The following is a 27,249-nucleotide window of genomic DNA, read 5'->3' on the forward strand; positions in this document are numbered from 1 at the left end:
TTAGGGCAAGTTCTCCACTTACACTCCCCGTTGCCTTTCCTTCTCACCCACTCCTCCCTCTTCTATTCTTCTTCCTCTGATCCCCCACCCCCAACCTGGAGCTAAGACCAAGATAGTTATATCCTCTCTTATAGATTTTTAAAAAATAGTTCATTCACTGAGAGATACAGAAAAGCCCAAATGGCCCGGTGCCAACTCCAGGATTTGTTTCTAGTCACCATATGGATTTTTTTACAGAAATGAATCTGCCCAATTTGTACATCTATTCTGTTTTCACCAGTTCTATGTTTCTGTCTGTGTACTTAAAGGAGCTTTGAGACAGAACGTATCAAATGCAGGAAAATAATTTTGAACACTGAATGGAATATACAACACTATTTAATAACTAGTAAACAAAATGATGCTGGTTTTTCTCCTACCTCAATCATCTCCTTTCTACAACTGTATTTCACTTGGCTTTTCTTACAAACGAATCTTTATTTCATTTAAGAATAGTAATAATTTTAATAGGGGTTTATTATTTTTGAATTATAAAAGCATATATTTAGTTGGTAGTTTTTACCTATAATATTGTATTTTATAACTTCTTAAAATTTTGTATATATTTCTCCTGTATTTCAGTATGTTTCTGTAAGTTGATTTCATTAGTACCTAGCACCAGTAATTCTCTATATTCATATAGTATTTGTAATACAGGTATATGTACTACAGGTATATGTACTTTGTTTCTTGGTTGTTGTTTTGTTTTGTTCATCCAATGAAAATACTTAATTTCTTCCTTTGGGCCTGGCTCTCTAAAATCAAATCACTATATGCCATATTCAAGAGACAATAGATAGAAACTAGTACCTGAAATGCCTTGTATTCTTGATTCAATATACTGATTCCAGGCAGTATGGCGTTTCCTCAAAAGACTAAACATAGATCTTCCTTCTACTACTGGGCATTTGCCCATTGGTCCAGAAACAAGGACATACTAAAGCCATTAGCACAATGATGTTCACTGCAGCACTATTTACCATAGCAAAGATATGGAACCAACCCAGATGCCCCTCAGTTGATGACTGGAACAACAAGATATGGTATTTATACACAATGGAATTCTATGCAGCCATCAGAAAGGACATCACACCATTTGTAAAGAAATGGAAAGACTTGGAAAAAATCATATTAAATGAAGTAAGCCAGACCCAAAAGAACATAGGCTCAATGGTTTCCCTCATCTGTAATTATTAGTACATATCTAGAACTCTCTTAGCAGAAGATTGCAATAGCTCAAACCCTAGATACATATGGGATGAGGCCAAATTAATGGACCTCCAGGACATGGAAACAAGAGCTTAATTATGAGTGACTGTTATTCTTAATGTATTATGTTTTTCTCTCTTCTCTTGTGTTGCCCTTTGGTTAATACTTTGATATTACAGTATCCCACTTTGTTACCTGGTATATTATATAGATGTTTACTTGTTTATTTGAAATAGGAGGGGAAAAATGAGGAGGGGGTAGGGGAGGGAAATGGGGACAAAAACATAAGAAGGGATATTAATGTGTGAGAATTAATGCACCTTCTATCTGGCGAATATGACTGTAATCCCTCTATACATCAAAATAAAAAATTATAAAAAATATATACTGGTTCCCAAATGTCTAAATTTTACGATGTTAGAATTATCCTTTTGCTGCCTGCCTATATTTAAATTCATTGCTTTATAGACAAGCAACATGAATGTCATTCTTACAAGTGACAGATAACTAGCTAAACAACTACTTTTGCTTATCAAATTAAATAAGAACAGTATCAAATTTCAATGATCTCCAAATCTATGGCATAATCCAAGATTTTAAAAAAGGACCCTGTGATCTCAAAATGTACAGAAAAGAAAATACTTAATTTTGAAAATAATTAAACTTGAATAAGTAAAATACATCATTTTACCCATTACATTTTGAAATCAAAGGTGGCAAATATTCATACCAGTAATGTAAAAAGAATGTCCAACTCCAAAATATCAGATATGAAAGCTTCTGAGATAAAACAAAAAGATATTTTAAGAAGAATTTCCATGGCTTTTGTTTGTTTGTTTGTTTTGGTTGGTCATGGGGCTTGAATTTTGGCCTGGGCACTGTCCCTGATTTCTTCAGATCAAGGTTAGCGTTCTGCCACTTGAACCACAGTGCCACTTCTGGTTTTCTGGCGAGTAGAGATAAGAGTCTCAGGGACTTTTGTGTCCAGGATGGCTTTGAACCATGATCCTTAATCTCTGCTTCCTAAATAACTAGGATTGCAGGCATAAGCTAGCAGTGCCTGCTTCCACAGCTTTTCTGAGTAATAATATCCATCATATTAGTGACAAAATGTCCTTTTTTTGCATTTAGTAACTTACAAAGTTTTGTGGGGAAAAAAACCCACCCTAATTAAATTATAAACCTAGGACTGGTGGTTCATGCTTGAAATCCTAGCTACTCAACCTACGCAGGTAAGTCTGCAAGATTCTGACTCCAATAAAACAGCAAAAAATGCCAGATTGGAGTTGTGGTTTAAGTGGTAGACCCTCAAGTCAAGCCCCAAGACCAGCAAATGCATGCACACCCAATTTATGAGTCAGACACCTGTGGCTCACAACTGTAATCCTAGCTGCACAAAATGCTGAGATCTGAGACCCACAGTTTAAACCCAGTTAGAGCAAGAAGATCTGTGAGACTTTATCTCAATGAACTAACAAATGATGAATGTGAATTTATAGCTGGAAGTGGAGCATCAGCCCTGGGCAAAAAAATGCAAAGGGACTGGGGTGGGGGGAGGGGAGGAGAGGTGCTGTAATTGTGTGTGTGTGTGTGTGTGTGTGTGTGTGTGTGTGTGTGTGTGTGTGTACCAATCCTGACCCAAAACAAGCAAAGAAACAAAGGTAATGTCATCTCAAAATAGAAACAATGGAGAGTGCTTTCTTATATTCTGAGAATACATTCTTCTTTGATATTAAACACACAGCAATGTCCTGTTAAAGCACAGAACATGAATTTGGTACTGAATTGAGTAATGTGTGGACTTTTTACTTCCCAGAATGCTTTCAAAGGCATGAGATGAAGTGTGAGAGTTCCCAGTGGTGGGAAGAGATTAGCCCCTGCTGTTCTCACCTCAGTGGGAAAGCAGGAACTTCTGCAGTGCATCTTATCTGTAGCTTTAATTTCCATCTCCTAAAACCTTTTAGCCAACTTAAATTTGTAAATCCTCCTAAATTAAATTTGCATCTCGCATATATTTACTTAACATTGAAAAAATATTATCTAACAATAGAATCCTAATGCTGCTGGAAGTAACAGGATCCTCGCAGAAAATATTAACACATAACCTGCACAATATTCTTTGTACATTCTCGGACTACTCATCAGAGCATCAAGAGTAAAATAAAACATGAAAGAAAAGAAATACTAGTACTTACACATGGAGAAGGTTTGACAGCATCGCTTGGGAAATATCCAACTTCTCCAGATGCTAAATTTCTACCCTGTTTAGTAAAAAAATAACATGCCTGTGTTGAGAACAAAATGATAATATCATAATTCTGCTTACACAGTGTTGTTACTTAGGATGTTCAGAACATTTACATATTGTATTCAGTACTGAGAATTAATATGCCTCAGAAACAGAAGCAAAAACAGAGATAACTTTCTTTTTTCTTTTCTTGTGGTTCTGGGGCTTAAACTTAGGATTCAAGCATTGACCTTGACCTTTCTTGCTCAAGGCTAGTGTTCAACCAGTTTGTGCCACAGGTCTACTTCCAGTTTTCAGATGGGTTCTTGGTCTGGATTTGAACTAGATCTTAACCTCCCGAGATGCTAGGATTACAGGCATATGCCATCAGCACCTGGCCTTTCTTCATTGCTGAACTTTATGTGTTATTTCAGGTTATGGACAGGTTATTTTGTATGTAGTATTCAATTTCGTTACCTTGCTATTGCAAAATCCTACACAGAAATGGAGTCTAGAATTAATACTTATTGAGTCCTTACTCTTTGCAAGACAGTTAAGAGTTTTCATTTCATACATTCAATGATCCATTATGGTAGGTCTAACTACTATCCCCATTTCCCCTTCCCTCCTCTTCTCCTTTCTTTCTCCCTTTCCTCTTCCCCTTCCCCATTCCCTCTTCTCCTTTCTCTCCCCCTCTTTCTCTTCTTTCCTTCCCTCCCTCCCTCCCTCCCTCTGTCCCTCCCTCCCTTCCTACCTCCCCATTCCCTCTTCTCCTCTCTCTACCCCTCTTTCTCTTCTTTCCTTCCCTCCCTCCCTCCCCTTCCCTCCCTCCCTCCCTTCTTCCTTCCTTCCTTCCTTCTTCCCTTCTTTTGACATTGTGGTTCAACTTGGGGCCTTGCTCTACCACTTAAGCCACACCCCCAGTCCAGTTTGCTTTAGTTTTTTTTTCACATAGGGTATCCTATTTTGGCCTGGAGCTGGCCCCAGACTTTTCTCTTCCTACTTATGCCTCCCAAGTATCTGAGACTGTAAGAATCTCCAACACTTTACTGATGAGAAAAATGAGGCATGGGAAAGGGAAATGATTTGTGCATGACCTCAGACCTAACAAGAGCTAGAATTCAAATTCCATGTCAGGTGCTGTAACTTCAGAGCACCACACTGCCTCTCTATGCAAGCCTATATGATATCTGAATTTCACTGTTGCTAATGCTATTTTCTTCAAGGATACTCTGCATTTTAGAAGTAAAACTGGCCTCTGTCAAAAATGGCATATTAGAGGATGCTGTTTCAGTGGTGAGAATAGCAGTAGGAAACCAACTACCATCATGATAGGAAAAGAAATGCTGGAAGTGAAGGAGATTAAAGACATTTCACTGGTAATTGTAGGGCTTGCTTGTGGAGTCAATATGAACAGAGGAGAAAGACAACAGGAGGCGACTGCAGAGCCCATCCACACAGGTCACATAAACTTACATGACAAGCATGTAGATGGGGAACCAGAAATCATGTGAACAATTCGATCAGGGGAGAAAATGTGGGAAGACAAAGCTTAGAGAAATTAAGTGTAACTGAAAGGTAGAGAGTGTGATTACCACACAGGAATTATGGCTGGAATGATATATTTCTTTCATTCAACTTCATTCACTGACTATGTAAGGGACTTTGTTGAAGGTGTGACACTGAGATACAAATAAATCTGAATGATTTGGGGGAGCTATACTGGTTTATATAAAAGTGAGCTCCATGCTGAATACAAAATAGCTAGGCATGGGGGTGAGAACCATACACAGATTGAACTCAGGAAAGGAAAGAAGAATGAAATTTTTACAAAAAACAAAGTAAGACCTCTGGGAATAGAGTTAAAAAAAATACCAGTCTATTTTCACTGACGAAAGGCCAGAGCTCTTTATAATGGCGTTTTTTTTTTGTGCTATATTTGAAGAGGTTTTAAATTGTAAAGTGATGGCTCTAGTGAAGCTGTAGCCTGACGCTGGTGCTCTACTTAGTAGGCTAAGATCTTAGGACTCTAGTTGGAAGCCAACCCCAGGCAGGAAAACCTATGAGACTCTTATTTTCAATTAATTACCTTCATTCCCTTCCCCCTTCCCCCCTACACACACACACACACACACACACACACACACACACACACACACACACACACACCCCACAAAAGCTAGCCTTCAGCAGTCAAGCTCAGAGACAGTGCCCACACCCTGAGTTCAAGCCATGGGACTGGCACATAATACAAACAAAGAATAGTGATCTGTCAACTCCCATTTGTTATCTTAACAACAAAAAGGCTCAACCTCTGAAATGCAGAGCTCACGAGGCATCATGATATTTCTGTGACAGTGTATGATAGCCAGGTCATAGGGCCCACTTCTTCAAGAACAGAATGACACAGGGCCCTCCCATTGATAACTTCCACTGTGTTTCTCCCCACAAACGTATCACACCTCACTGTCTTAAGTGATGGCCCTCTAAACCCCCTTGCTTCAGACCAAGAGTCGTTCCCATATCTGCTCTCTCACTGCCCTTTCACATAATGGTACTACAGTATTAAGCAGAACCTGGGATTGCTGCTCTGGCTGTTCTCCAAGACTCTGGGATCTTTGAGACCAGAGACCCGATATTAGATATAGAACAGGCCTTCAATAAAAGTTGGCAGATTGGGTTATCCCTCAACCTGATAACCCCATGACAATGAGTACTATGATCCACACTTACTTATTTGAAAGAATAAAACATATCTCATTTCATTCATTTTTGCACACACACAAAGACAAAAGCATTATGCTAGTTTTTTTCATGTGAAAATATTCATAAAGTGACACTGTGTGTGGCACTATTGAGGCTTGAACTCAGGGCTTCAGTGATGTCCCTGAGATTTTTGCTCAAGAGGAGCACTCAGTCACTTGATCCACAGCTCTACTTTTGGCTGTGTGTGTGTGTGTGTGTGTGTGTGTGTGTGTGTGTGTAGTGTGTGTGTGTGCATGCATGCTTAATTGGAGATAAAGGTCTCATGAAGTTTCCTGCCTGGTACAGCAGTCATCACGTCTCAGCCTCTTGAGTAGCTAGGATAATTGGTATAAGTCATCAGGGCCTGGCTTGCTTTTTAAAAATTTATTGTAATTAATAGAAGCATTACATTATATTCACCAGATAGAAGGTACATTTCTTCACAAACATTGATACCCCTTCTCATGTTTTTGTCCCCATTTACCTCCTCCCACCCCCTCCCCTCATCTTGTTTTCCTCCCTTCCTGGCTTGCTCTTTTATCTTTATGAAATATCCTGGTTGTACCCAGGCGTGGTGGCTCACACATATAATCCTAGCTACTCAGAAGGCTGAGATCTGAGGATCAAGGTTCAAAGCCAGCTCGGCCCAAAAGGACTTGAGACTCTTATCTCCAATTAATGTCTAGAAAACGGAAGTGGGGCTTGGCTCAAGGGTAGGCCGTTAGCCTTGAGCTGCAGAGCTCTGGAACAACACCCAGGCCCAGGGGTAGGGTGGTAGCCTTTAGCTGAAGAGCTTAGGGACAGGGCCCAGGCTGAGTTCAAGCCCCATGACCCATTAAAAAAATAAAAAGAAAAAAGAAAAAGAAAAGAATGAAGAAATATCCTGGTTGTGTATATACATTTCTTCAAAAGCTAGACCCATTTCTTAGATGGCAGAGAGCTAAGAGATACTTAAAATCAATGGATGAAGTTATAATTCCTTACTTATTCCTATAACACATCAGTTTTGCTACAAAAGAAAATACTATGCTATGTTCGGTGATTTCTACTTATTAAAGAAATAGCCACCTTTTAACATTTGGAAGCTTCAGAACAAAGTAGGGTGTAGGAGGGATGCTTTCACTTCCTGGTGGCTGTGTGTGGGATGCACATTTGGTAATTCATTAATAATAATGGGCAGAGCCAGCTGTCAATTCCAAGCCCAGGATTTGGTGAACTCTCATGTGATGATCTATCTGTGAGATTTTTTTTTTATTCACCTTGATGAGTGAAAGTTCTATAACTGAATTTCTTTCCTCTTTATATTCCTGTCTGAGCATTTTATCCTAGTCCAGAAAATCAGTGTGTCATATTTTTTATGCCTATTACAGATGTCAGAGAGCGGCAGGCATCTTGTAGTTATCCTCTGATCTGGTATTTGTTCTGTGACTCTTTTAACATCTTCAAGGTCAATCTGAAAGCATTCCTGTTCTATGCTCTGTGTCATCTGAGACACCATATGGTGCTCTCTTTATATGCATTTATTCTGCAGGGTATCTTTACATCATATGATGGGAGTTTTGTAAATTTAACCTTACAGGTTGGGTCATTTTAATGAAAATACTTTCTTTAGAACTATCTGAGAAAATAGGCTATGTGTTACATTGTTAAGAAAAGATGTATCTTTGTTATTTCTATTGAACAAATCGAAGTAGACACAAAGAAAATAATACTAAGTAATAATTCACAAAATAATGTTTTTCCTTCCCCCAAAATATAGCCTTCTACAGAAAAATGTATCAAAACTGAAATTATTGACAACTTTCTACAAAATACTTGAACATCAAAGCTATACATACATCATCAGATATTTATTTCTAATGACCTTAGGTTTCACCTGTTCTTCACTTTTCTTCCAAATGAATCTGCATTGAATTGCGATGAATTAAAACTACATTGACTGGGAAAAATGCTACTTACATTTTACCTGTGCAGAGCAAAACATTATGTATGCCAGGATAGTAGTGCTAAAATTATGCAAGGAGGGCTTGAAAATGATTCAGGATATCTTTCAAAAACCTTAATCATAATTGCTTGGCTCCTAACATGGCAAAAAGAAGAAAGAATTGCTTTAAGAAAAATACAGTGTCTCTTCCCTGTGGCTCATTTATCCCCTTAATACTACCTGGATTGGAGCTTTAATGCACTCTTCGAATAGCACTGAACAATTTGAAACAGATGTGGGTAGCTGAATATAAAAAGGATAGATTAATGCCTATTTACAAAAAATTGGAAATTCTCCAAAGTTATAGTGCCCTAAACACTCTCAATGTATGCATAAATGCATGATGGTCCTGTGGAGATTACTAAGCAATTTAGCAAACATGGCTAGTGGCCAGAGCAACATCTCTACCAAGCTGGTCACTTCTCTACTGTCAGAAAGACACAGTGTGGGCAGGGGGTGAGGAGGAAATGTTCAATATGGAGCTGACATCCTGGAGTATAGGAGAATAGAGTTTAGTTTATAGAATTCATTTAGAGTTTGTTTACAGAATGGACAGGTGAATGTGTGGATAGACAGATGGACAGATACAGATGGATTAACAGATAGATAGACAGGCAGGCAAGCAGATAGGTAGATAGATAGATAGATAGATACATACATACATACATACATACATACATACATACATACACACACACCTACTAAGTAGGTAAGTAGATAGAGGCATTATTTTAGAAATTATTCTCATAAGCTCTGTAAAAAACAGTAATATTTCACTACTTGGCATTTACCCAATCATCCAGAAAACAAGGACATACTAAATCCACTAGCACAATGATGTTCACTGCAGCACTATTTACCATAGCAACAATATGGAACCAAACCAGATGTCCCTCAGTTAATGGAGTGGATCAACAAGATGTGGTATTTGTACACAATGGAATTCTATGCTGCTGTCAGAAAGAATGACATCGTCCCATTTGTAAGGAAATGGAAAGACTTAGAAAAAATCATATTAAGTGAAGTAAGCCAGACTCAAAGGAACATAGGCTCAATGGTTTCCCTCATTTGTCATAATCAGTAGAAACCTTGGGCTCTACTAGCAGAGATTTGCAATAGAGCAAAACCTAGATACATAAGGCCATACAGTATGATGCTAAATGAAAGGACCTCTAGGATATAGAAACAAAAGCCATATAATGAGTGATTATTGTCCTTAATGTACTATGTTATCTCTCATCTCTTTTGCTGTCCCTTGGTTATCTCAGATTGTTACAGTATCTCACTTTGTTATCTGATATATTGGATATATTTGTATTTGGTTATTTGAAATTGGAGAGGGAAGGGGGGGAAACAAGATGAGGGGTAGGGGTGGGGGAGCGGGAAATGGGGACCAAGACATGAGAAAGGGTATCGATGTATGTGAAGTAATGCACCTTCTTTCTGGAGAATATAATGTAACCCTTCTATTAATTACAATAAAAATATATGGAAAAAAACAACAAAAAACCAATTGGTCCAGAAAAGAGAAAGTGACCAAGAAAAGTCCCATTCTGAAATTGGCCTTTTGGTAAGCAGTAAATTTGTGATCATAGCTCTGGCCACAAGTAACCACTGTTATTAGATAAGCTATCTTCTCAGGCTAGTTCTAGAAAAACACAGAAAGGCAATATCGTAGGACTACGGCATCAGAAGAATTTGCTGTATTTCTAACTCTGCTATAAAAAGCAGTGAAACTGCAGACAAGTGTCAGTGACAGAACAGGAAGGACAAGGTTTTCCACGCCTGTCTGCCTCTCTTGCTATAGGGATGGAAGATTTAGCTTGTGTGAAAGCACTCTGTAAATGCCAAGTACTTGCTATTTTATTCATAACAATATCTTTTAATTATTCTCTACAGATTCTTTTGCTTTTAATTGGTCTATTTTTTGTGTGATGAAAATAGAAATGTCTAATCCTGTTTATATTCGCACCTCTTTCCTCATATTTAGGAGAATTTACTAAGCTACCAGTAACACAAATTTTCATATTGTTTTGACTTCAGCAGGCCATATAAAGCCCATTTCTTTACTCAGATGTTTTCATGCCAGTACACATATGCTTGCATTGCTAATTGCTCTCTATGTGATCATATATATATATACATGTATATATTCCTGCTATATATTCCTTGAGCACTAAAAACTACCAAATTTAATTGCACATGTTCTACTAATGAATAGTTGCTACAAATAATCTGAAGAATCTAGGCACTGGTGGCTCACACCTGTAATCTTAGTTATTCAAGAGGCTAAGAACTGAGGATTGTGGTTCAAAGCCAGCCCATACAGGAAAGTCTATGAGATTCTTATCTCCAATTGATCACCAAAAAAGCTGGAAGTGGAGCTGTGACTCAAGTGGTAGAAGACTATTCCTAAGCACAAAAATCTCAGATACAGCACATAGGTTTTGAGGTCAATCCTCAGGATGGCACCAAAAAGAAAAACAAAAAAAGAATCTGAAGTATACACACATACACAGAAATAAAACTGTAAGTCCTACACTCTGTCATGAATTAAAGAGGACAGGTTCTTTAACTGCTGTCTAATGTATAAACTTTAAAAAGCTCTTCCAAAAGCTTTTCAAAAGACTCCGAATTTCATAATCCTGGATCAATATACTTGGTGTTAAGTGTCCCTCATAAAATCATAATTCGGAGTAACTACAAAATTTTCACCTCAGACTAGGATCTTAAAAATTAAATTTGTCTTCAATTAAATCTATGTATAGGTTTTTTATAATTGCATCAAGTAATCAAAATAGATGACAAGGGTCTCAATTATATTGGATTTTTTCTTTTTAATTCACAGAGAATTATTTGTGTTTACTTCATCTCTGGGACTTTGGCAGATGGAAGTGTCATAAAAACTTTAAAATTAAAAGTTGTTAAATGTACACTGAGAAAAAAAGTATGAAGAAGCCATAAGCTGTATTTCTACACTTATTAGATGTGAGAGGAATATAAGATGGAAATGAGACTTCCCAGAATATTTTTCCTGCTAGTCAAGAAATGTATTCGGGCCCCTGTATTTCCACAGTAAGGCAGGGGATTCTCTATTGGTCTTAGAATTTTTTCTTGAAGACCACAGTAGGGAACATGCTGCATATATTTCAGTTCTGAATCGTTATTAACCACTGTATTTTCCTCTGGGAAAATAAACACAAGAAGTATCTCTGATGAAAGAAAAAATACTCAGCAAGCAAAAACGAATCTGTATTTTGCTGAGCCAAAGCCCAAGCAGGTACTCAATCCAAAAGCTGGAAGGAACAACAAGATTTTTGGTACATTCTGGAAAATATTCTACTTGGGAAGAAGTAATTTAACTCCCCCAGAGTAATCCAGGTTTAACAAAGGGACAATGAAATTTGCCTTTTTAATCCTGACTGACAAGAAATAAGTGGTTTTTTTTTTTCTAACCATCTATGGTCATTCTAGTCACAAGTAAATAAGCATAAAGGAAATGTTCTAAGCTATGGTACCCCCCATGTGTAATTCTCATGCAGCATTCTGCTTTTTATTTTCCAGTACTGGGGCTTGAACACAGGGACTGGGTACTGCCCTTGGACACTCTTTGCTCAAGGCTGGTGCTCTGCCATTTGAGCCACAGCACCACTTCTGTCTTTTCCTGTGTATGTGGAACTGATGAATTGAACCAGGGCTTTGTGCATGCTAGGCAAGCGTTCCACCACTAGACCATGCTCCAGGCCCCATTTGGCATTTTTTTAAGAAGAATATTACAAGGCTGGAGATATGGGTCATTGGTCAAAGCACCTGCCTGGCAAATGCAAGGATTTGAGTTCAAATCTCAGATCTATAGAAAAGTTAGAATTTGTACTCAAAGGAAAAGCTGGACTTCTTAAAATGTTCTAGCACGATACTGGGTATGAAGAAGAAGTAAAAATAGATGCAGCCACTGTTTTCAAGGTTCTCATTGAGGCAATACTATTTTATTCATGATTCTTTTGATTTAATTTTGTATTGTTTTAATAGATTTTAGAGGATATTTACATCAGCACAAACTGAAGCAATAATCTGATTGGACTGGTGCTCTATATTCTTGGCCTTCTAAGATTGTACAAGTCATTCCACTTTAGTTTCAGCATGCTTATCCATCAAACAAGAGACTTCAGCTAAGGTTTGTTTGTTTGTTCTGGTGCCAGTACTGGTGTTTGAATTCAGGGCTTCAAGCCCTCATCTGGATTTTTTTGATCAAAGGATAGTGCCCTTCTAGCCTTGGCTACACCTAGAACTACACACCTACTATTCTAACTTTATGGTGACTAACTGGAGAACATATTCTCATGGGCTTTCTTGCCCAGGCTGGCTTCAAACCTTGATCCTCAGATTTCAGCCTCTGGAGTAGCTAGGGTTACAGGCATAAGGTAAGGATTTCTAAGGTACCTATTGACCAGCATAGGATTTTTGTTTACTGTCTAAACACCTTTCCCAAGTCTTTACAATCATTCCATCCATTAATGTTGGTTACAAAGTATTTGATCCATTAATTATTAATATGAGTTAGTAATTTAATCTGATAGCATTTGTTGACAGAAGATGAGAACTTTTCCTTCTGACTTAGAATGAACCTATTTACTTTCCCACACACATAGGACTGACTGGTTAGGAATTAGATATGCTCACTCATGCACTAGAATTTTGTATTATCAAGAATAATTAAAATTTATTATGCCAGAATTATATATACTGTTTGGTTCAAAGTCATAAGGGCCCATTGAGGCCACCTGTGGTATGGAACCAAGCCATGTCAAATGACATTCTAGGATGATGGCCCACTGGAAGTACCCTATGAATAAAATCAACTTTTAAAACGTGCCAGAATGTATAGCTCATATAGTAAATAATAATAATAATAATAATACAATAAAAGAACAACAGATTTCTCAGAATTTTTCCCTATGTTTTTCTCTCATCCTATAGAGAAAAATTACCATACCAGTCTGAACCTCATGAATGTCCACTGTCACCTATGTTTACCCATGTACCAAACACTGGAAAAATTGTTAAGAACTATTAACCAAAAACTGTCCATCTCGAGTGTTAACAGTTAGAACCTTACTCATCTACTTTGTTTGGAGCTTTGCCAATTCCCATAATAGTCTGTATACTTGGAAACACTCCTGTAATCTCAGTTTATGATCTGTTCAATCAAACCCAGTTGGCAATTGCTCAGGGAAAAATGTTTCTTAAAGGCCTTAGCAAATGTCTATTATCTTCTATAATCACCTCTCCCAAGGCCTCCATCCTTCTATTATAGCTACACACTCACTGCTGCTTTTTCCTTTCCCTTAATTAGGAGCCCTGATGCTCTCAGGGTCAAAAAACAGTCAATATTTTGAGGCAAACACCTGTCAAAATAAAGGTCTCCTGATTACAGGATGGACTAATAACAATCTGGACTTTTCACAGAGCTTTTCATCCCCATACTCTCAACTCTCCCTTTGCTGCTCCAGATTCAACAAAAGGTCCAGGCTAATGGCTGAGCAAGGGCTGAGAAGCAGTTCAAAAGAAAAGCTAAGGTGAACTGACTTCATAAAGAAATGTCTTTGGGATAGGTCTCTGAATCAAGAAAAATACTTCTCATTACTCGTTTCTCAAAGAAGCCATTTGCTCTTGTTTATAATGTCACAGCAATGTGTGTGTGTGTCTGTGTGAGTGTGCAAGTAATTTTTATAAGCAAAGCAGATTATATAGATAGATATAAACGTATATTATTTGTATATATAAATATAAACTTATATATGTCTTATTTGCCCTGAATATGATAAAGCCTGACCCTTAAATTTTAGATCCAAAGAAAAATGCACATGTATTTCTAAAAAATTCTATGAGAGCTAGTATTCATGGGAAGGGTGAAAAAACCTACCCTTAATCTAGGGCAAAAAAACAAAACCAACACTTTTTGAAGTGAGACTTCTAAAATTGCAGAGAGGAAATGTGCAGATACTCTGTTGTACCTCTTCTGTTGGCCCTTAACAAGCTTCTGGGCCAGGTCACATGACATTGAAAAGATACCATAAGTTCTGAGCAGAAGATGATTTTCTGGAACCACTGTTTCTTCTCCCTCCTCCCCCCTCCCCTTTTCACTATCCTTAAGATTTCCTAGTCTTCCTCTCTTTCCCATGTATAGATGCTTAAATCAATCATTCCCTTTAGAATTGATCATTTTTACTTTTCTAGATGGCTATAAGTGAAAATATTAATCTCTGATTAAAGAAATGTCAGGGATTAAGTATAGGAATTTGGAGCACACATCTATAAGGGGAATTCTTCATAGAAACATGAAGATGGAATTGAAACAGTCATTTCCCTACTTATAGAAAATATAGCATCTTTAAAACTACCATCATACAGAGTTACATTTTTTCCTCTTTTCAGTTTTCTCTCAAGTTTCCTTCCTGTGATACTCACTAGGCCTCTATGGGAATTTACATTTCCATTTTACTGATAAGGAAAGTACTAACACAACATTAAACAGCTTTCAGACTATTCTGAGAGAACAAAGACAAATTTAAATATGTCAAGATAAATATTTCAGTGACCTTTCAAGCAACTTGATAAAGAAAGATTTCACAATGAATTGAAAACTTGCGTGTAACTTCTTATGGGAAAAACTCTGAGTAGAGTTTTTCATTCTAGACTCAATAATTAGTACTCAGTTTGCTTGGGACCAGAGAATAGGTAGATGAAAGTCTTGGTTCTTGTCTTTCTGTACACTCTAACCAGGCAGGAGGTAAAAGAGCAGTAGTTCCTTAGTAAACAGTATTATGGTGTTGAGTGATGATGGAAGCCTTTTTTGTTGTTGCTGTTCAGAGCAAACTCCAGAAGTATGGACATTTGATGCTAAAGGTTTTTTATTTTCTTTCCTAAAGAAAATAAAATAGGAGAGAAAATCCAAGTAGAGGTAAAGCATGCCTAAAAGTTTTAGAGAAAAAAAAAACATCTCCTGTGAAAAAGATTTCCTACTAAAGACTTAGAAAAAGTCATATTAAGTGAAGTAAGCCAGACTCAAAGGAACTTAGGCTCAATGGTTTCCCTCATTCGTCATAATCAGTAGAAACCTTAGGCTCTACTAGCAGATATCTGCAATAGAGCAAAATCTTGATACATAAGGCCATATAGTATGAAGCTAATTGAAAGGACCTCCAGGATATTGAAACAAAAGCCATATAATGAATGATTGTTGTCCTTAATGTACTATGTTGTCTCTCATCTCCTTTGCTGTCCCTTGGTTATCTCATATTGTTATAGTATCTCACTTTGTTATCTGATATATTGAATTTATTTGTATTTGGTTATTTGAAATTTGATAGGGAAGGGGGGAAAAACCAAGACGGGTGGGGGGTGTGGGGGGGGGGGAGGGAAATGGGTACCAAGACATGTGGAAGGGTATCAATGTATGTGAATTAATGCACCTTCTATCTGGCAAATATCATGTAACCCTTTTACTAATTACAATAAAAAATGCAAAATAAATAAATAAAAAATAAAATGTTCATTTTTCAAGATAAAAAAAAGAAAGAAAAAGATTTTCTACTAGTCAACTTTTTTAAAAAAATGAGGAAAATATCTTTATTTAACAAAAAAGTTGCTTGGATTGTTGAGTTGTTATTTAGATGCCAAATAAAGCAATCGCGCAGAGAACAAAAATCATTCATGACAGGTAAATTAAGGCAAGGCCAAGTTATTGCCTCATAGGCATTACCAATGACATGGATATCTAGATGGTAATGGGGAATTTAACCTATCAACATTCAGTAAGATCAAGAGTGCTTCCGTCCTCCTGGATGGATTCTAAATTTTCTTGGAGCCACACAAGTTTTTCTGGCTCTTGCTCGAGGAAGAAATAATTTAAAAAAAATAACAAAAAAAAGCCCCATAACCTTCCAAAGTCTACATTACAGCAATGTCTGCTTCTGATTTTTGTACCCAAAATAACTAAACTGTCTTTAAAATGTATTTTTTCTTTAAGGTATTTTAAAAGTAAAATGACTCTCTGAAAAGTAAAATGACCTAACAGACCTAAAATAGGCCTTGAGTTGAAGCTTTCAGAAGAGAAGAGACTTTATTTTTCATTCCACAGGTGGTAAACTTGGCCCTTTATAAGCCACATGGCTCTCCATTTACCCTCTCTATTGAGATCTCTGTGAATTAATCAGAAAGTGTGTAAAAAACATTTTTTACTCCTTGGCATAAAAATCATGTGGACTCATGATCTGTAACTGTGAAGTATCACATCTATTTTTCTAGGCTATTTAACTTTCATTATGGATAAAAATATGTATTTTTGGCACTAATAACAGGTCTGTTGCTTATAATTGCCTTTTGGTTCCAATTAGTTTACAGAATTCTCCCACTGGAATATTTGTAAATGGCAATGGAACAGAACAAACACAACCCCATAGTATAAGACAAAAGATCTACATAGATTCAGAAGCTGTATTCTAAAAAGAAAACATACATAGAGCACATTTTTGTACAGAAATCATACACAAAATGATGTGATTTTACATTTGCCCCCTCCCTTTATCTAATGAGAATGTGTCTCTTGTCAGAGAAAATGAAATTTCAAATATGAACAATCTTTTCTGACATGAAGAATATTCTCTGTGTGCTGGGAGTCAGTGGCTCATGCCTGTAATCTTACCTACTGAAGAGGCTGAGATTGGGGAATTGTAGTTTAAAGCCAGCCAAGACAGGGAATTCCATATGATTGCAACTAATTCCAATTAATCAACAAAAAGCTGGAAGCAAAGCTGTGGCCCAAGTAGAAGCACGCAAGACATAAGTGAAAATGTTAAGAGATAGCACCCAGATCCCGAGCTAATGCCCCAGTATCAAAACAAAGAAAGAAAATAAGAAAATGAAAAGAATATTCTCTGTGGTTTCTATGTCTTCACTGCCATAAAACATTAACAAAGCCTTAAAAGCAACATGTCTGTCATTGTCACTCAAATACTATGATCTTCTCTTCTATGTTGTCCATGTCTTACACCTGCACAAGGAAGTGAATCCTAAGTAGCTAATTTCCTATATTATATTCACTTTATTTGAAGAGAATTATAGAGAACTTTCAAGGAAAGAAAAAGAAAAAAAGAAGACAAAGAAGACAAGAAAACACTGCCAAAATAAATCTCTTCCAGGCAGACAAATCTCTTCCACTGAACAGAACACATTTTTACAGCTCAACTGACAACGCATTGTTTGAAAGAAGTTATAACGTAGATGTAGATAGCCCACTTACTTCAATGGCATTGGAAGTGACTGTTGTTATCATAATGCAGGAACTAATGGTTATTCAAAGAAAGTAAGGCCCTGAAAGTGGAGAATGATTCCTAGTCACTGGACACAGACGATGTGACAACCATAACAGTCTACAATAAAACCTGATTTTCCACACTAATGATGGAGTAACTCACTTTAAAACGAAGAGGAGAAAACCATTTAGGAAGCATAACTTGGTGAAAATTTCCAAATAAGATGAAGCCTGGAATTGATTCAAAAACATTTTTTGGAAATCAAATGCAATACCACTGTAATATCCTAATAAGTATTTTAGGCTTTTTCACCAACAGGTTAAACTATAAATTGTACTTTAAATAAATAAACAAACAAACAAAAATCCTCGAAATGTATTTACTTTGCCTTCAGCTTAAACCATTCCTTAGGTCATGTTAACGGTCTTGTTAATGGTCCTTCCCACATAAAACACAGTTAGACACATAGTAGGTACACTCTTAAGTATCTGGATGCAAGGTTAGTATTTGTTGTATTTGTTGGATAAAAGTCCTTGACTGACTCAGCAATACCCTAAACCAGGAGACATTTTTTAATGAGCATAATGTTAGAATACCTTCATAGTATATCTTTTGTTCCATATGCAGTAATTATCATAACTCTCACAGTGCTGGTAAGAAAACTGAGACCCATAGTGGCCAGCAGTCAGCAACACTCAGCAAAATGGCCTACATTTTTTAAGTGCTAGCACAGGAAAGGAAAACAGTTAACTTGCTTCTCTAGTGCTAATTATGTGTGATCTCAAATGAAATGGGATAGAGACCCAAAAGCAATAAAAAGTCCTGCCCTGTGGGGAATCACATTATTTTAGGAACTTGTCATCTTTGAACATGAAAATCTGCTAATTAATGTATATGGAAACACTGTAAATACACCTAGATATACACATGACGTCAAAGGATCCCAAGCATATTCCTCCTATCATGAGACCCCAAAAGGAGGAGGATTGATTCTAGAAGAGGCCACAGAATAAGTTCAGACTCAAGCCAATTTCCTATGTGCCTATGCTATGTTCAGCCTGTGGGGACAAAGAGTCAATTTGATCATGACAGATTTGGGCCACTATCAGATCTAAAGAGCTTTATAGACAAAACAATTCTGTAATTCTTTAATAGTATGATCTCTGTGGCAAGAATGCATTTACTGCACATCAAATTAGTTGAAAGTACATTGCTTATTTTGTACCTATCACAGTCAGTGTTGCGTTTGGGACTCCTTGGTTTGTGATTATGATTACTATGCTGGTTTTTGATCAAGGACCAAAGAATGATAATGATGCCATAATCTTACTAACTAGATCATCTACACAATGGCTCCATTAGATTTCTTCTGGGATTCAATACAAACTGCTCATGGTGGGATGGAACCAAGCCTATTATATCATAATCTCTGGGCATAGGCTTGTGTATTGAGATTATTATAAAGCCCCTCTGGTGATTCACTCCTGGTTCTAAGTAGAACTATGCCCCAACTACTTCATTTAACATCTGAAATTAAGCTACATACTGATTAGGTAACCTGATTCAAAGCCTTATAGACCTCTCACTATAGGCACAAGAACTGAATACAGGTTTGTTTGTTTTTTCACTCAGACACTATTTCTGTCGAATAAGGCCAGTGTTGTTGGTTTAAAATATTTTGATTGAGAGTTACTAATCAGACAATTCTGACAAGTGTCACATCTGTGTCAGAAACGTCAGATATGCTTTTTAACATGTCTAAAGATTCCAACATATTACTAGCTACCAGCCAGCATGGAAGATTCTTCTACAAACAGGAGACCTCATGTCAAACCAAAGATTGGAGTTGATAATTGAAGTGTGAACAGTTGTCTCGATAGAAAATACAGAGCTGGCCCTTACCACGTACTGTTCATCTGAAGGATATGTGCTGTTTGTCTCTGTTCTGAACATGTAGCCTTTCTTATTCCTAATCATTATATTAACCCCCACTGCACACCCCACCCACCCAGCTCCCACCTCTTCCCCCCACGCCCCCCATACACGCACACACCTTCTCATTTCTGCTGTAATTCTCCTGAGCATTTTCAAAGCCATTCTAACACCATACCAAAGAATCATGGTGCCAGACAGCTGGAGAGGAAATGACAATTAATAACGCATTTCTTTTTTATCCAGAAAGAATAGAAGGCAGTACCATTTACTTAAAAGAGCACTGAACTGCTTGTCACAGACGCTGATTTATAGCACTACTTTCGTACTGTGTGCTGTGAGGAATAAGTGAAATAAGAAATCTGAAAACATTCTGAAAAAGAGTGAAACACCATGTAAATGTAATGTGATTGTAAAAAAAATAAAAACAGTAAATGAGAGGTAAAATCAGAGATTAAAAAAATTGTATAATTAAGCTACGAGGGAGGCAAAAGGACAGGAAGCTTGATTTGAACAAAAGCCTAAGGTCTCATACTTTCTTATCATTAATGCTAAATGCCTGTGGGCACCAATGGTGCAAGACCAATGGTGCAAGTTGCCAGTACTCTGGCTGAGTTACTCCTGTGATCCTCGTTGCTCTCAAATGTCCATAGTATGGAAAGGAAGCACTCACAGGTACCAAGTTCTTCAATGTTTTGTACTGATGTTGACTAATTTTTGGTCCCATTTTTCTTTTTACCTTGAAAAGGTGATTGGCTTTGAGTACTCTTGAGAACTGCTTACAAAGTCAGTTTATTCATAGAGCTACTCAGTCCTCATCAATGAAGTTTTCTGTCTGTGGTACTAGGTTCTTTTGGTACTCTTCCGTGAACTACCGCTCTGGGTATTCACTCATGATAGTCCCTCCCATGACAGGGGTGGGCTTCACATCCTGTGTTCATAAATGCACACAAGGAGAATTAACTCCATACCCATCCTAGGTGTTACACTCCAGCCCTGGCAGCTTCTGCTTTTATACACCTAGGAAGCAGCTACCACATAAGAGTCTCACTTTGAGACCACTGCGCACTGTTCAGAAGCCTATAGCATCCTTAAAGAGGTCACCATGGCAGACAGTCTCCGCTGGGATCCCAGACAAGCAAGCACTGACCCTAAAGATGAGGTCGAGTCGGGCCTTCAGCTATTCCAGGCCCCCTGCTCTCATGAAGTGAAGCCCAGAGCCACCTTTTCTACCTCAGGCATTATTAGGACCAATAAATCACTGCTTAAGAAACACCAAACTGAAACAGTATCACGAATGTGATGATAGGTAAGGGAAACGGAGGAAGCTGGGTCCTTTAATTAGCATCAAGAGAGACAGTCTCTTATAGAGCATCCAGAAGCCTCACTCCCCAGTCCTGAAGCCACATCAGGATGAAGAGAGGCAAGTTAGGCTGCACAACCCTTCCCTCAAATAACATGACCTGAGACAACACAGTAGAGGATGACTGCTGAGAGCCAGGGCTTTGAATCAAGCCTAGCAGAGATTTGCAATAGAGCAAAACCTTGATACAGAAGGCCATATAGTAGGATGCTGAATGAAAGGATCTCTAGGATATAGAAACATAAGCCATATAATGAATGATTGTTGTTCTTAAGGTACTATGTTATCTCTCATCTCTTTTGCTGTCCCTTGGTTATCTCATATTGTTACAGTATCTCACTTGGTTACCTGATATATCGGATATATTTGTATTTGGTTATTTGAAATTGGATAGGGAATGGGGGAAAACAAGATGAGGGGTTGGGGTGGTGGGGAGGGAAATGGGGACCAAGACATGTGAAAGGGTATCAATGTATGGGAATTAATGCACCATCTATCTGGCAAATATCATGTAACCCTTCTATTAATTACAATAAAAAATATATGGAAAAAAAAAGAATGCATAAGCAGGAATCTCAGCTCTGACCAGTATCTAGGTATGTGACTTTCTGCAGCCTAACCAATTTCTAAGTAATACCCTTTACTTATCTACAAAATAAGGATAATGGTCTCTCGTTTTTATAGAAACTTTCTCAACTATTGCAGTGTTTATATGTACAATATTCTTAGACTGCTACTTTGTGTCGAAGAGGTATAGTGTTGGAAGAAACTGAAATAAGGGCAACTGGGAAATATTCTGGATGAAACTTAAAGGGCAATTGGAAAATATCCTGGATGGACTGAAAATAAAAATATAGTATCCTAAAACATAGGCAGCAAAAGTTGTACTTAGAAACTTACAATGCTCTGCTTACAGTAGTACTCAGACTCTACTTTCTTCCTTTATCATAATGAACTAGAAAAAGAAGAGCAAATTACATCCAAAGTAAGAATAAGAATGTAAGAAGAAAGACCAAAGCAGAAATCAGTGATACAAGGAAAGAAAAATAATAGAGAGAATGAAACCCAAACTTAGTTTTGTGGGGGCAATTAATAAAATTCAGTCATCTAGTCAGACTGATGAAGTCCAGTGAAAGAGAGAAATTAGAGACAACGAAAGATGCACAGACAAAAGTACACACACAATTTGGCAAAAGGAAAAAAGCAACAACAGCAAAGGGATAATTAACTTCAAACAATGAAATTTGATAGCTTAGACAAAAAGGACAATTTCTTAAACACCTACCAACTATTCATTCAAGAACGAACACATAACCTGGACATTTCTATATTAATTAAAGAAAAAAGAACTACTTTTCTTCTTGGGAAACTATACAGCTAAAGAGCTTCCTTAAAAATTTCTATGAAAGTACATCAAGAAAAAGAATATGATTCAATAAAATTACTTTCAGAAACCTGAAGAGAAAGGAATTCTTAATTCATTAAGTATTATATAATTACAAACCAGATGAAGGCATTTGAAGAAACTAAACCAATATGCAAAAAGGAAAATATATCCTTACCAGTTGGAGTTTCTCAGGAAAGCAAGATCAGTTTAAATATATTAAAATTAAATTCATCATATTAATCAGAGTAAAATGATATAATCATTTCAATGGATGTGGAGAAGCTATTTGACAAAATCCAAAATCCATTACTGATTTTAAAAAAGAAAACAACTCTCTGCAAACTAGTTATTAGAAATCAAAAAGATTTTACCAGGTGCCAGTGGCCACACCTATAATCCTAGCTACTGAGGAGGCTGAAATCAGAGGACTGAGGTTCAAAGTCACTACAACTAGGAAAATTTGAAGGAATCTTATTTCAATTACCCAGCCAAACATTAGGCTGGAATATTGGCTCCAGTGGTAAAGCGCCAACTTTGAACAACAACAACAACAACAACAAAAAAGACTAAAAATTTAAGATCTGAGTTCAAACTCTACTACTAGCCAAGAAAGAAAATGGAAAGCTTATCAAATTAATAAAAAAATTATGAAATTTATAGAAGTGTAAATACTCGATGATTTAAAAAATGCCCCCTCCAGTCAGGAATTCAAAGCAAAACACTGATGTACTCTCTTATGCTTTCACTGAATACTGTAATAAACAAGAAAAAAGAAATAAAAGGCATCCTGATTGTAAAGAGAAAAGTAAAAAATATATTTGTTTATCAACAATGTAACTGTCTACCTACAAGCTATGCTGGGGATGGAGGAAAAAAGCTCTAGGAATAACAGCTTAATAAGAGTTGTGGGATAAAAGATCAATACACAAAAATCAAATATAGTTCAATACTGCTAATGATTGCTAATATAAGCAATGAACAGTAGTGATGGAATGTTATGATTGCCAAAGTGAAATGTGAAATAATTATTGATAAAAATGACAAAAATTATATAACAAACTGTAACTCTGACAACTAAAAATCCTGGCTGACCCACATCTGAATAAATAAAGATTAAGCTGAATGATCAAAGGACCCAATGCTACAAAATATCCCATATCAATGTGCAATTCACTACAATTAATGTGTAATTTCACAATCTGTGAAACTGGCAGAATTCATATTAAATATAAAGAAGAAATTTTAGTACTCTAATCTGAAGAATTATTATTAACTGACTCACACTGGTAGAGAAATGGAGAAAGGAATCATTGAGAACACAATGAAAACTATGTAAAAACAGATGCCTCCCCACAGCACGGATGGCTCCTACCTGTAATCCTAGCTACTTAGGAAGCAGAGATCTTATTTCTCACATGCTTGTTTCTGATTAATCTCCAAAAATGCTGTGGCTAAAATGGTACAGTCCCAGACTTGAGGAGAAAAGCCAAGTGAAAAGATAAAGCTTCACATTCAAGCCCCAGACTGGTAAGATAATTCATCTGTTAGGAGGGAAAGGAAAGGAAGGGAGAAAGAAGGGAAGGAAGGGAAGAAGGAAATAAGGAAGGGGGGAGGGAGGGAAAGAAAAAAAACAAAAGAAAGAAGAAAAAGAAAAGAAAAAATGTTCTATGTCTAAAATTATTCTCGGAATAAAAATATAGGCTGGAAAATCTCTAATATCAATAATATATTTATATGTGATCCATCTCTTTCCTTCCTGGTATTTGCTGGAATAATAAAAAAATGCCCCTATCCATACAAAACTTATGTTTAAATGTTCACCAAAGATTCTTTTTTTCTGTAATCAGAAGTAACAACCTGGAAATTCATCAGCAAGCTAATGGATAAACAAATAATTGTGCTAAATTCACAATTAAAACAATAAATACATGATATAAACAACAAACAGAAATAAGGTTGAACCTCAAGAAAATTATGTTGTGTGAAAGCCATATAAGAAAAAAGATACACACTTTATGGGTATGCTAAATAAAATCTAAAAAAGAATTTTTTAAAAAATAGCTTGTACATGATTTATATGCTATAGAAAATATGCCAATAGAGGATGAAGTTTAAAATTCAAGAATGAAAATCCAAAAAGGAAGTTACATCTTGAATAAGAGGAACACTACAGGTTCAAATGCACATACGCTCTGTGGCTATATTGAAGGATACAAGGGTGAATACACTATAATCTGTTTTCCTTTCTCTTCCTCTGAAGGAAAGATGGGGGTGGAAAGAAAAAGATACTTAAGAAAAATGTTGGGGCTTTGGAAAAGTCATTGGTTTGCACCTCATTAACAAGTGGGCTAAAGTCTTAAAGAGAAACTTCCCTGAAGAAGAAATAAGAAAGGCCTATAGACACATGAAGAATATATCTGTTATATCCTTAGCAGGATATCACAATAGCCCAATCACTAAGTGCATAGAACCATATATAATGAAGCATATCAAAATGAACTCCAAAAATTGGAAACAAGAGGTTCTGTTTTAGTTTTCTAAACCCTCTGTCTTGTACATAAGCTTCTCTGATCCGTGGGAGGGAGAGGGAATCACAGAAACAGCAAGATGGGCAAAGTCCAAACTAAGACAACAAGACACTAGACACTATGTTGTACATGAATAACCCCAACCTGAGGAAAAGGGGAGGAGGGAGGAGCAGGCAGGAGGATATGAGGGAAGGGGTAACAGTGTCTAAACAGAAATGCACTCACTACCTTTTTTTAAACTGTAAATCCCCCCATTTATCACCTATACAATAAATTTTAAAAATTAAAATATTTAAAAAAGAAACAGAATGCACATTTGATCCAGAAACACTCTGATGTAATAAGATGACAGGCAGTAAAAATAGTTCCAAGTAAACAGATATCATGGACACGTGTGCACAGTGAGAGCCTGTCCCACAGACTTATTCTGCTCTCTCTCCCTTTTCCTCTAACCCAATTTTATTCACATGCTAATCTTTCAATTGACCCTCACCCCTTTTCCTGTCCATTCACAATTGACATTTAACAGATTATTTAACATTTTTTGGCAAATGTTTCTAACATACAAGAAAATAGAGGTGAGTGAACTACAATGTTCTATCTAGCGTCATCGAATTTTAATGTGATAACCCTATGCACGTCAACAAAATCCTTAAGCCAGATGTAGCCTTACTAGTCAATAAAATTGTACCACCAGCAAACAGCAACATAATCATTTTCATTTTACATTTCATGAATGATGTCTAGGAAAAGTTCAGGTAGCCCCAATCCAATCAATTATGGCCAGTAATGGCCACTGACAAAACTAATTAAGGTAGTTTTCCTGAATTGAACTCTTAATATATGAAAGGCATGCAAATTAATCATACCCATAGGTACTAGATTTAGAAAAAATGCTCCGGTAAAGTATGAATTTTTAATAAAAATGTTAATTATGACTCACGTCACTGATACTAATTTAATTCTCACTGCTACTTTGGCATTGGAAAATATGGGGAAACTGAATCAGAAATAATCCTTCCATGCCATATAAGATGTCTGAAGCTGAAAAGCATGCCTTCAGTTTCTACAAATAAGGAATTCATTTTTGATGCAGGAGTAAATTAGCTACTAAATCCCCCTAAAATTATAACCTGGGGTATTACCTGCCAAAACAGACTGTGAGCGTCTCCTCTCAAAAGTTCTACTGTATCTCCAGCCTGGATATGCAGTGGGGGTCCTTCATAAAGAGGAGGAGGCGGGACTCCAGTGTAGTTTCTGATAACCTGCATCTTGGGCAAACCTGGAAATGAACAGCACAAATTTCAGGACTGAGAAATCAACGGTATGTGAAGCCTACATGTGTTTCAAAGAAAAACCAAAAAGGATCCATTAGTAACATTAAATACTTTTCATGTCACCTGGTCCAAGTAAACATGTATAGTAATGCCCACGAATTCCTCCTCCTCGTTCTCATCACTTGAGATGGTAATGAGATAAGACACAAGTCCATCCCCTCATTCCTCGCATCCTTTCCCTCTCCCTCACCATCAATCTCTCTTCTAGTTGAAAAAACATATTTCTCCTTCAGCTGATGCCTGTTTCATAAAAAACACATCACATACAGTTTAATGGAAAAGAATCAATTTTTTCATCAACTCTATCCTTTCACCTAGGGAGTCTCACCCTCTCTGTGTATGTACCACTATTGCCCAGTATAAGGCTCATATCTTAAGGTTATCTTTGTAATTCCAAAGCTAAAAAGAAAAAAAATGGTGATGGATCTGCCCTTGCAATATTTAAGACACTTATATGGAGAAAATCTTCAGGCACAAATTCAGGTTTGCAAAACAGACCCAATAAAGGGAAGATGTCTAAGTCAATAGCATCAATAATGTCTGAAATGCAAAGCCATCCCTTCTCTTCATATTTCTTTGAATGTGCAATGATGATCTCAGTTCAATATTTCATTTTTTGAGAATAGCAACTTCAATTGCACACAGGCCTAATTGCACCAATATTGGTCACAAATGGATGATCTCCAAGTCACTTTTTCATTTACCAGTGAATTTGCTCCCCCTCCCCACCCTAAATGTGGCCCATTTAAAGATTTCAGCCCTGGCTTATTACACTTCAAGAAATTTTGCTCTGAATATGAAGAGCCCATGGAAATACTTCATACAAAGAAAGGTCAAAAGACTATCATTTGCTCAAAGACTATCAGATGCTCAAGTTACCTGAGAGAGGCCTAGGAAGCTACACAAAATGCTCCAGCAAAGAGGGAATAAAATCTAAAATCCTTTTCAATTACACAAGCAGGGGGGAAGGGAACAAATGTCACTATACGTTAAACAACTGAACAGTGTCCATCAGTCCACTAGAGAGGAGAAGGCAGAATAGGACCACATTGTGCTTTCACCCCAAAGAAGCTGCTGCTGCAGCTGGATTGTGTACCTTTACCTCCGGTCTTGTGTAGCTGGACCCTGGATGGATGATGACTTTGGTTCTATGTCTTTCCTGGAATGCTATAAGGTAGCACCCT

At 36.9% G+C, this 27,249-nt stretch overlaps 1 protein-coding gene across 2 annotated transcripts in view; it reads right to left on the reverse strand.

The window, feature by feature from the left end:
• The window catches only part of Vav3 (vav guanine nucleotide exchange factor 3), a 337,639-nt gene that overhangs the window by 45,314 nt on the left and 265,076 nt on the right, over nucleotides 1-27,249 (reverse strand). For both annotated transcript variants that reach the window (XM_090334297.1, XM_090334298.1), the window contains exons 20-21: nucleotides 25,874-26,010; nucleotides 3,444-3,509 (exon numbers count right to left, since the gene is read on the reverse strand). In XM_090334297.1, coding sequence (XP_090190423.1) covers nucleotides 3,444-3,509; nucleotides 25,874-26,010 — 203 coding nt within the window. The remainder of the gene's footprint in view (nucleotides 1-3,443; nucleotides 3,510-25,873; nucleotides 26,011-27,249) is intronic.

This window comes from Megascapheus bottae, chromosome 6, assembly GCF_031878675.1.
Source record: "Megascapheus bottae isolate mThoBot1 chromosome 6, mThoBot2.hap1, whole genome shotgun sequence".
NCBI classification, from domain to species: domain Eukaryota; kingdom Metazoa; phylum Chordata; class Mammalia; order Rodentia; family Geomyidae; genus Megascapheus; species Megascapheus bottae.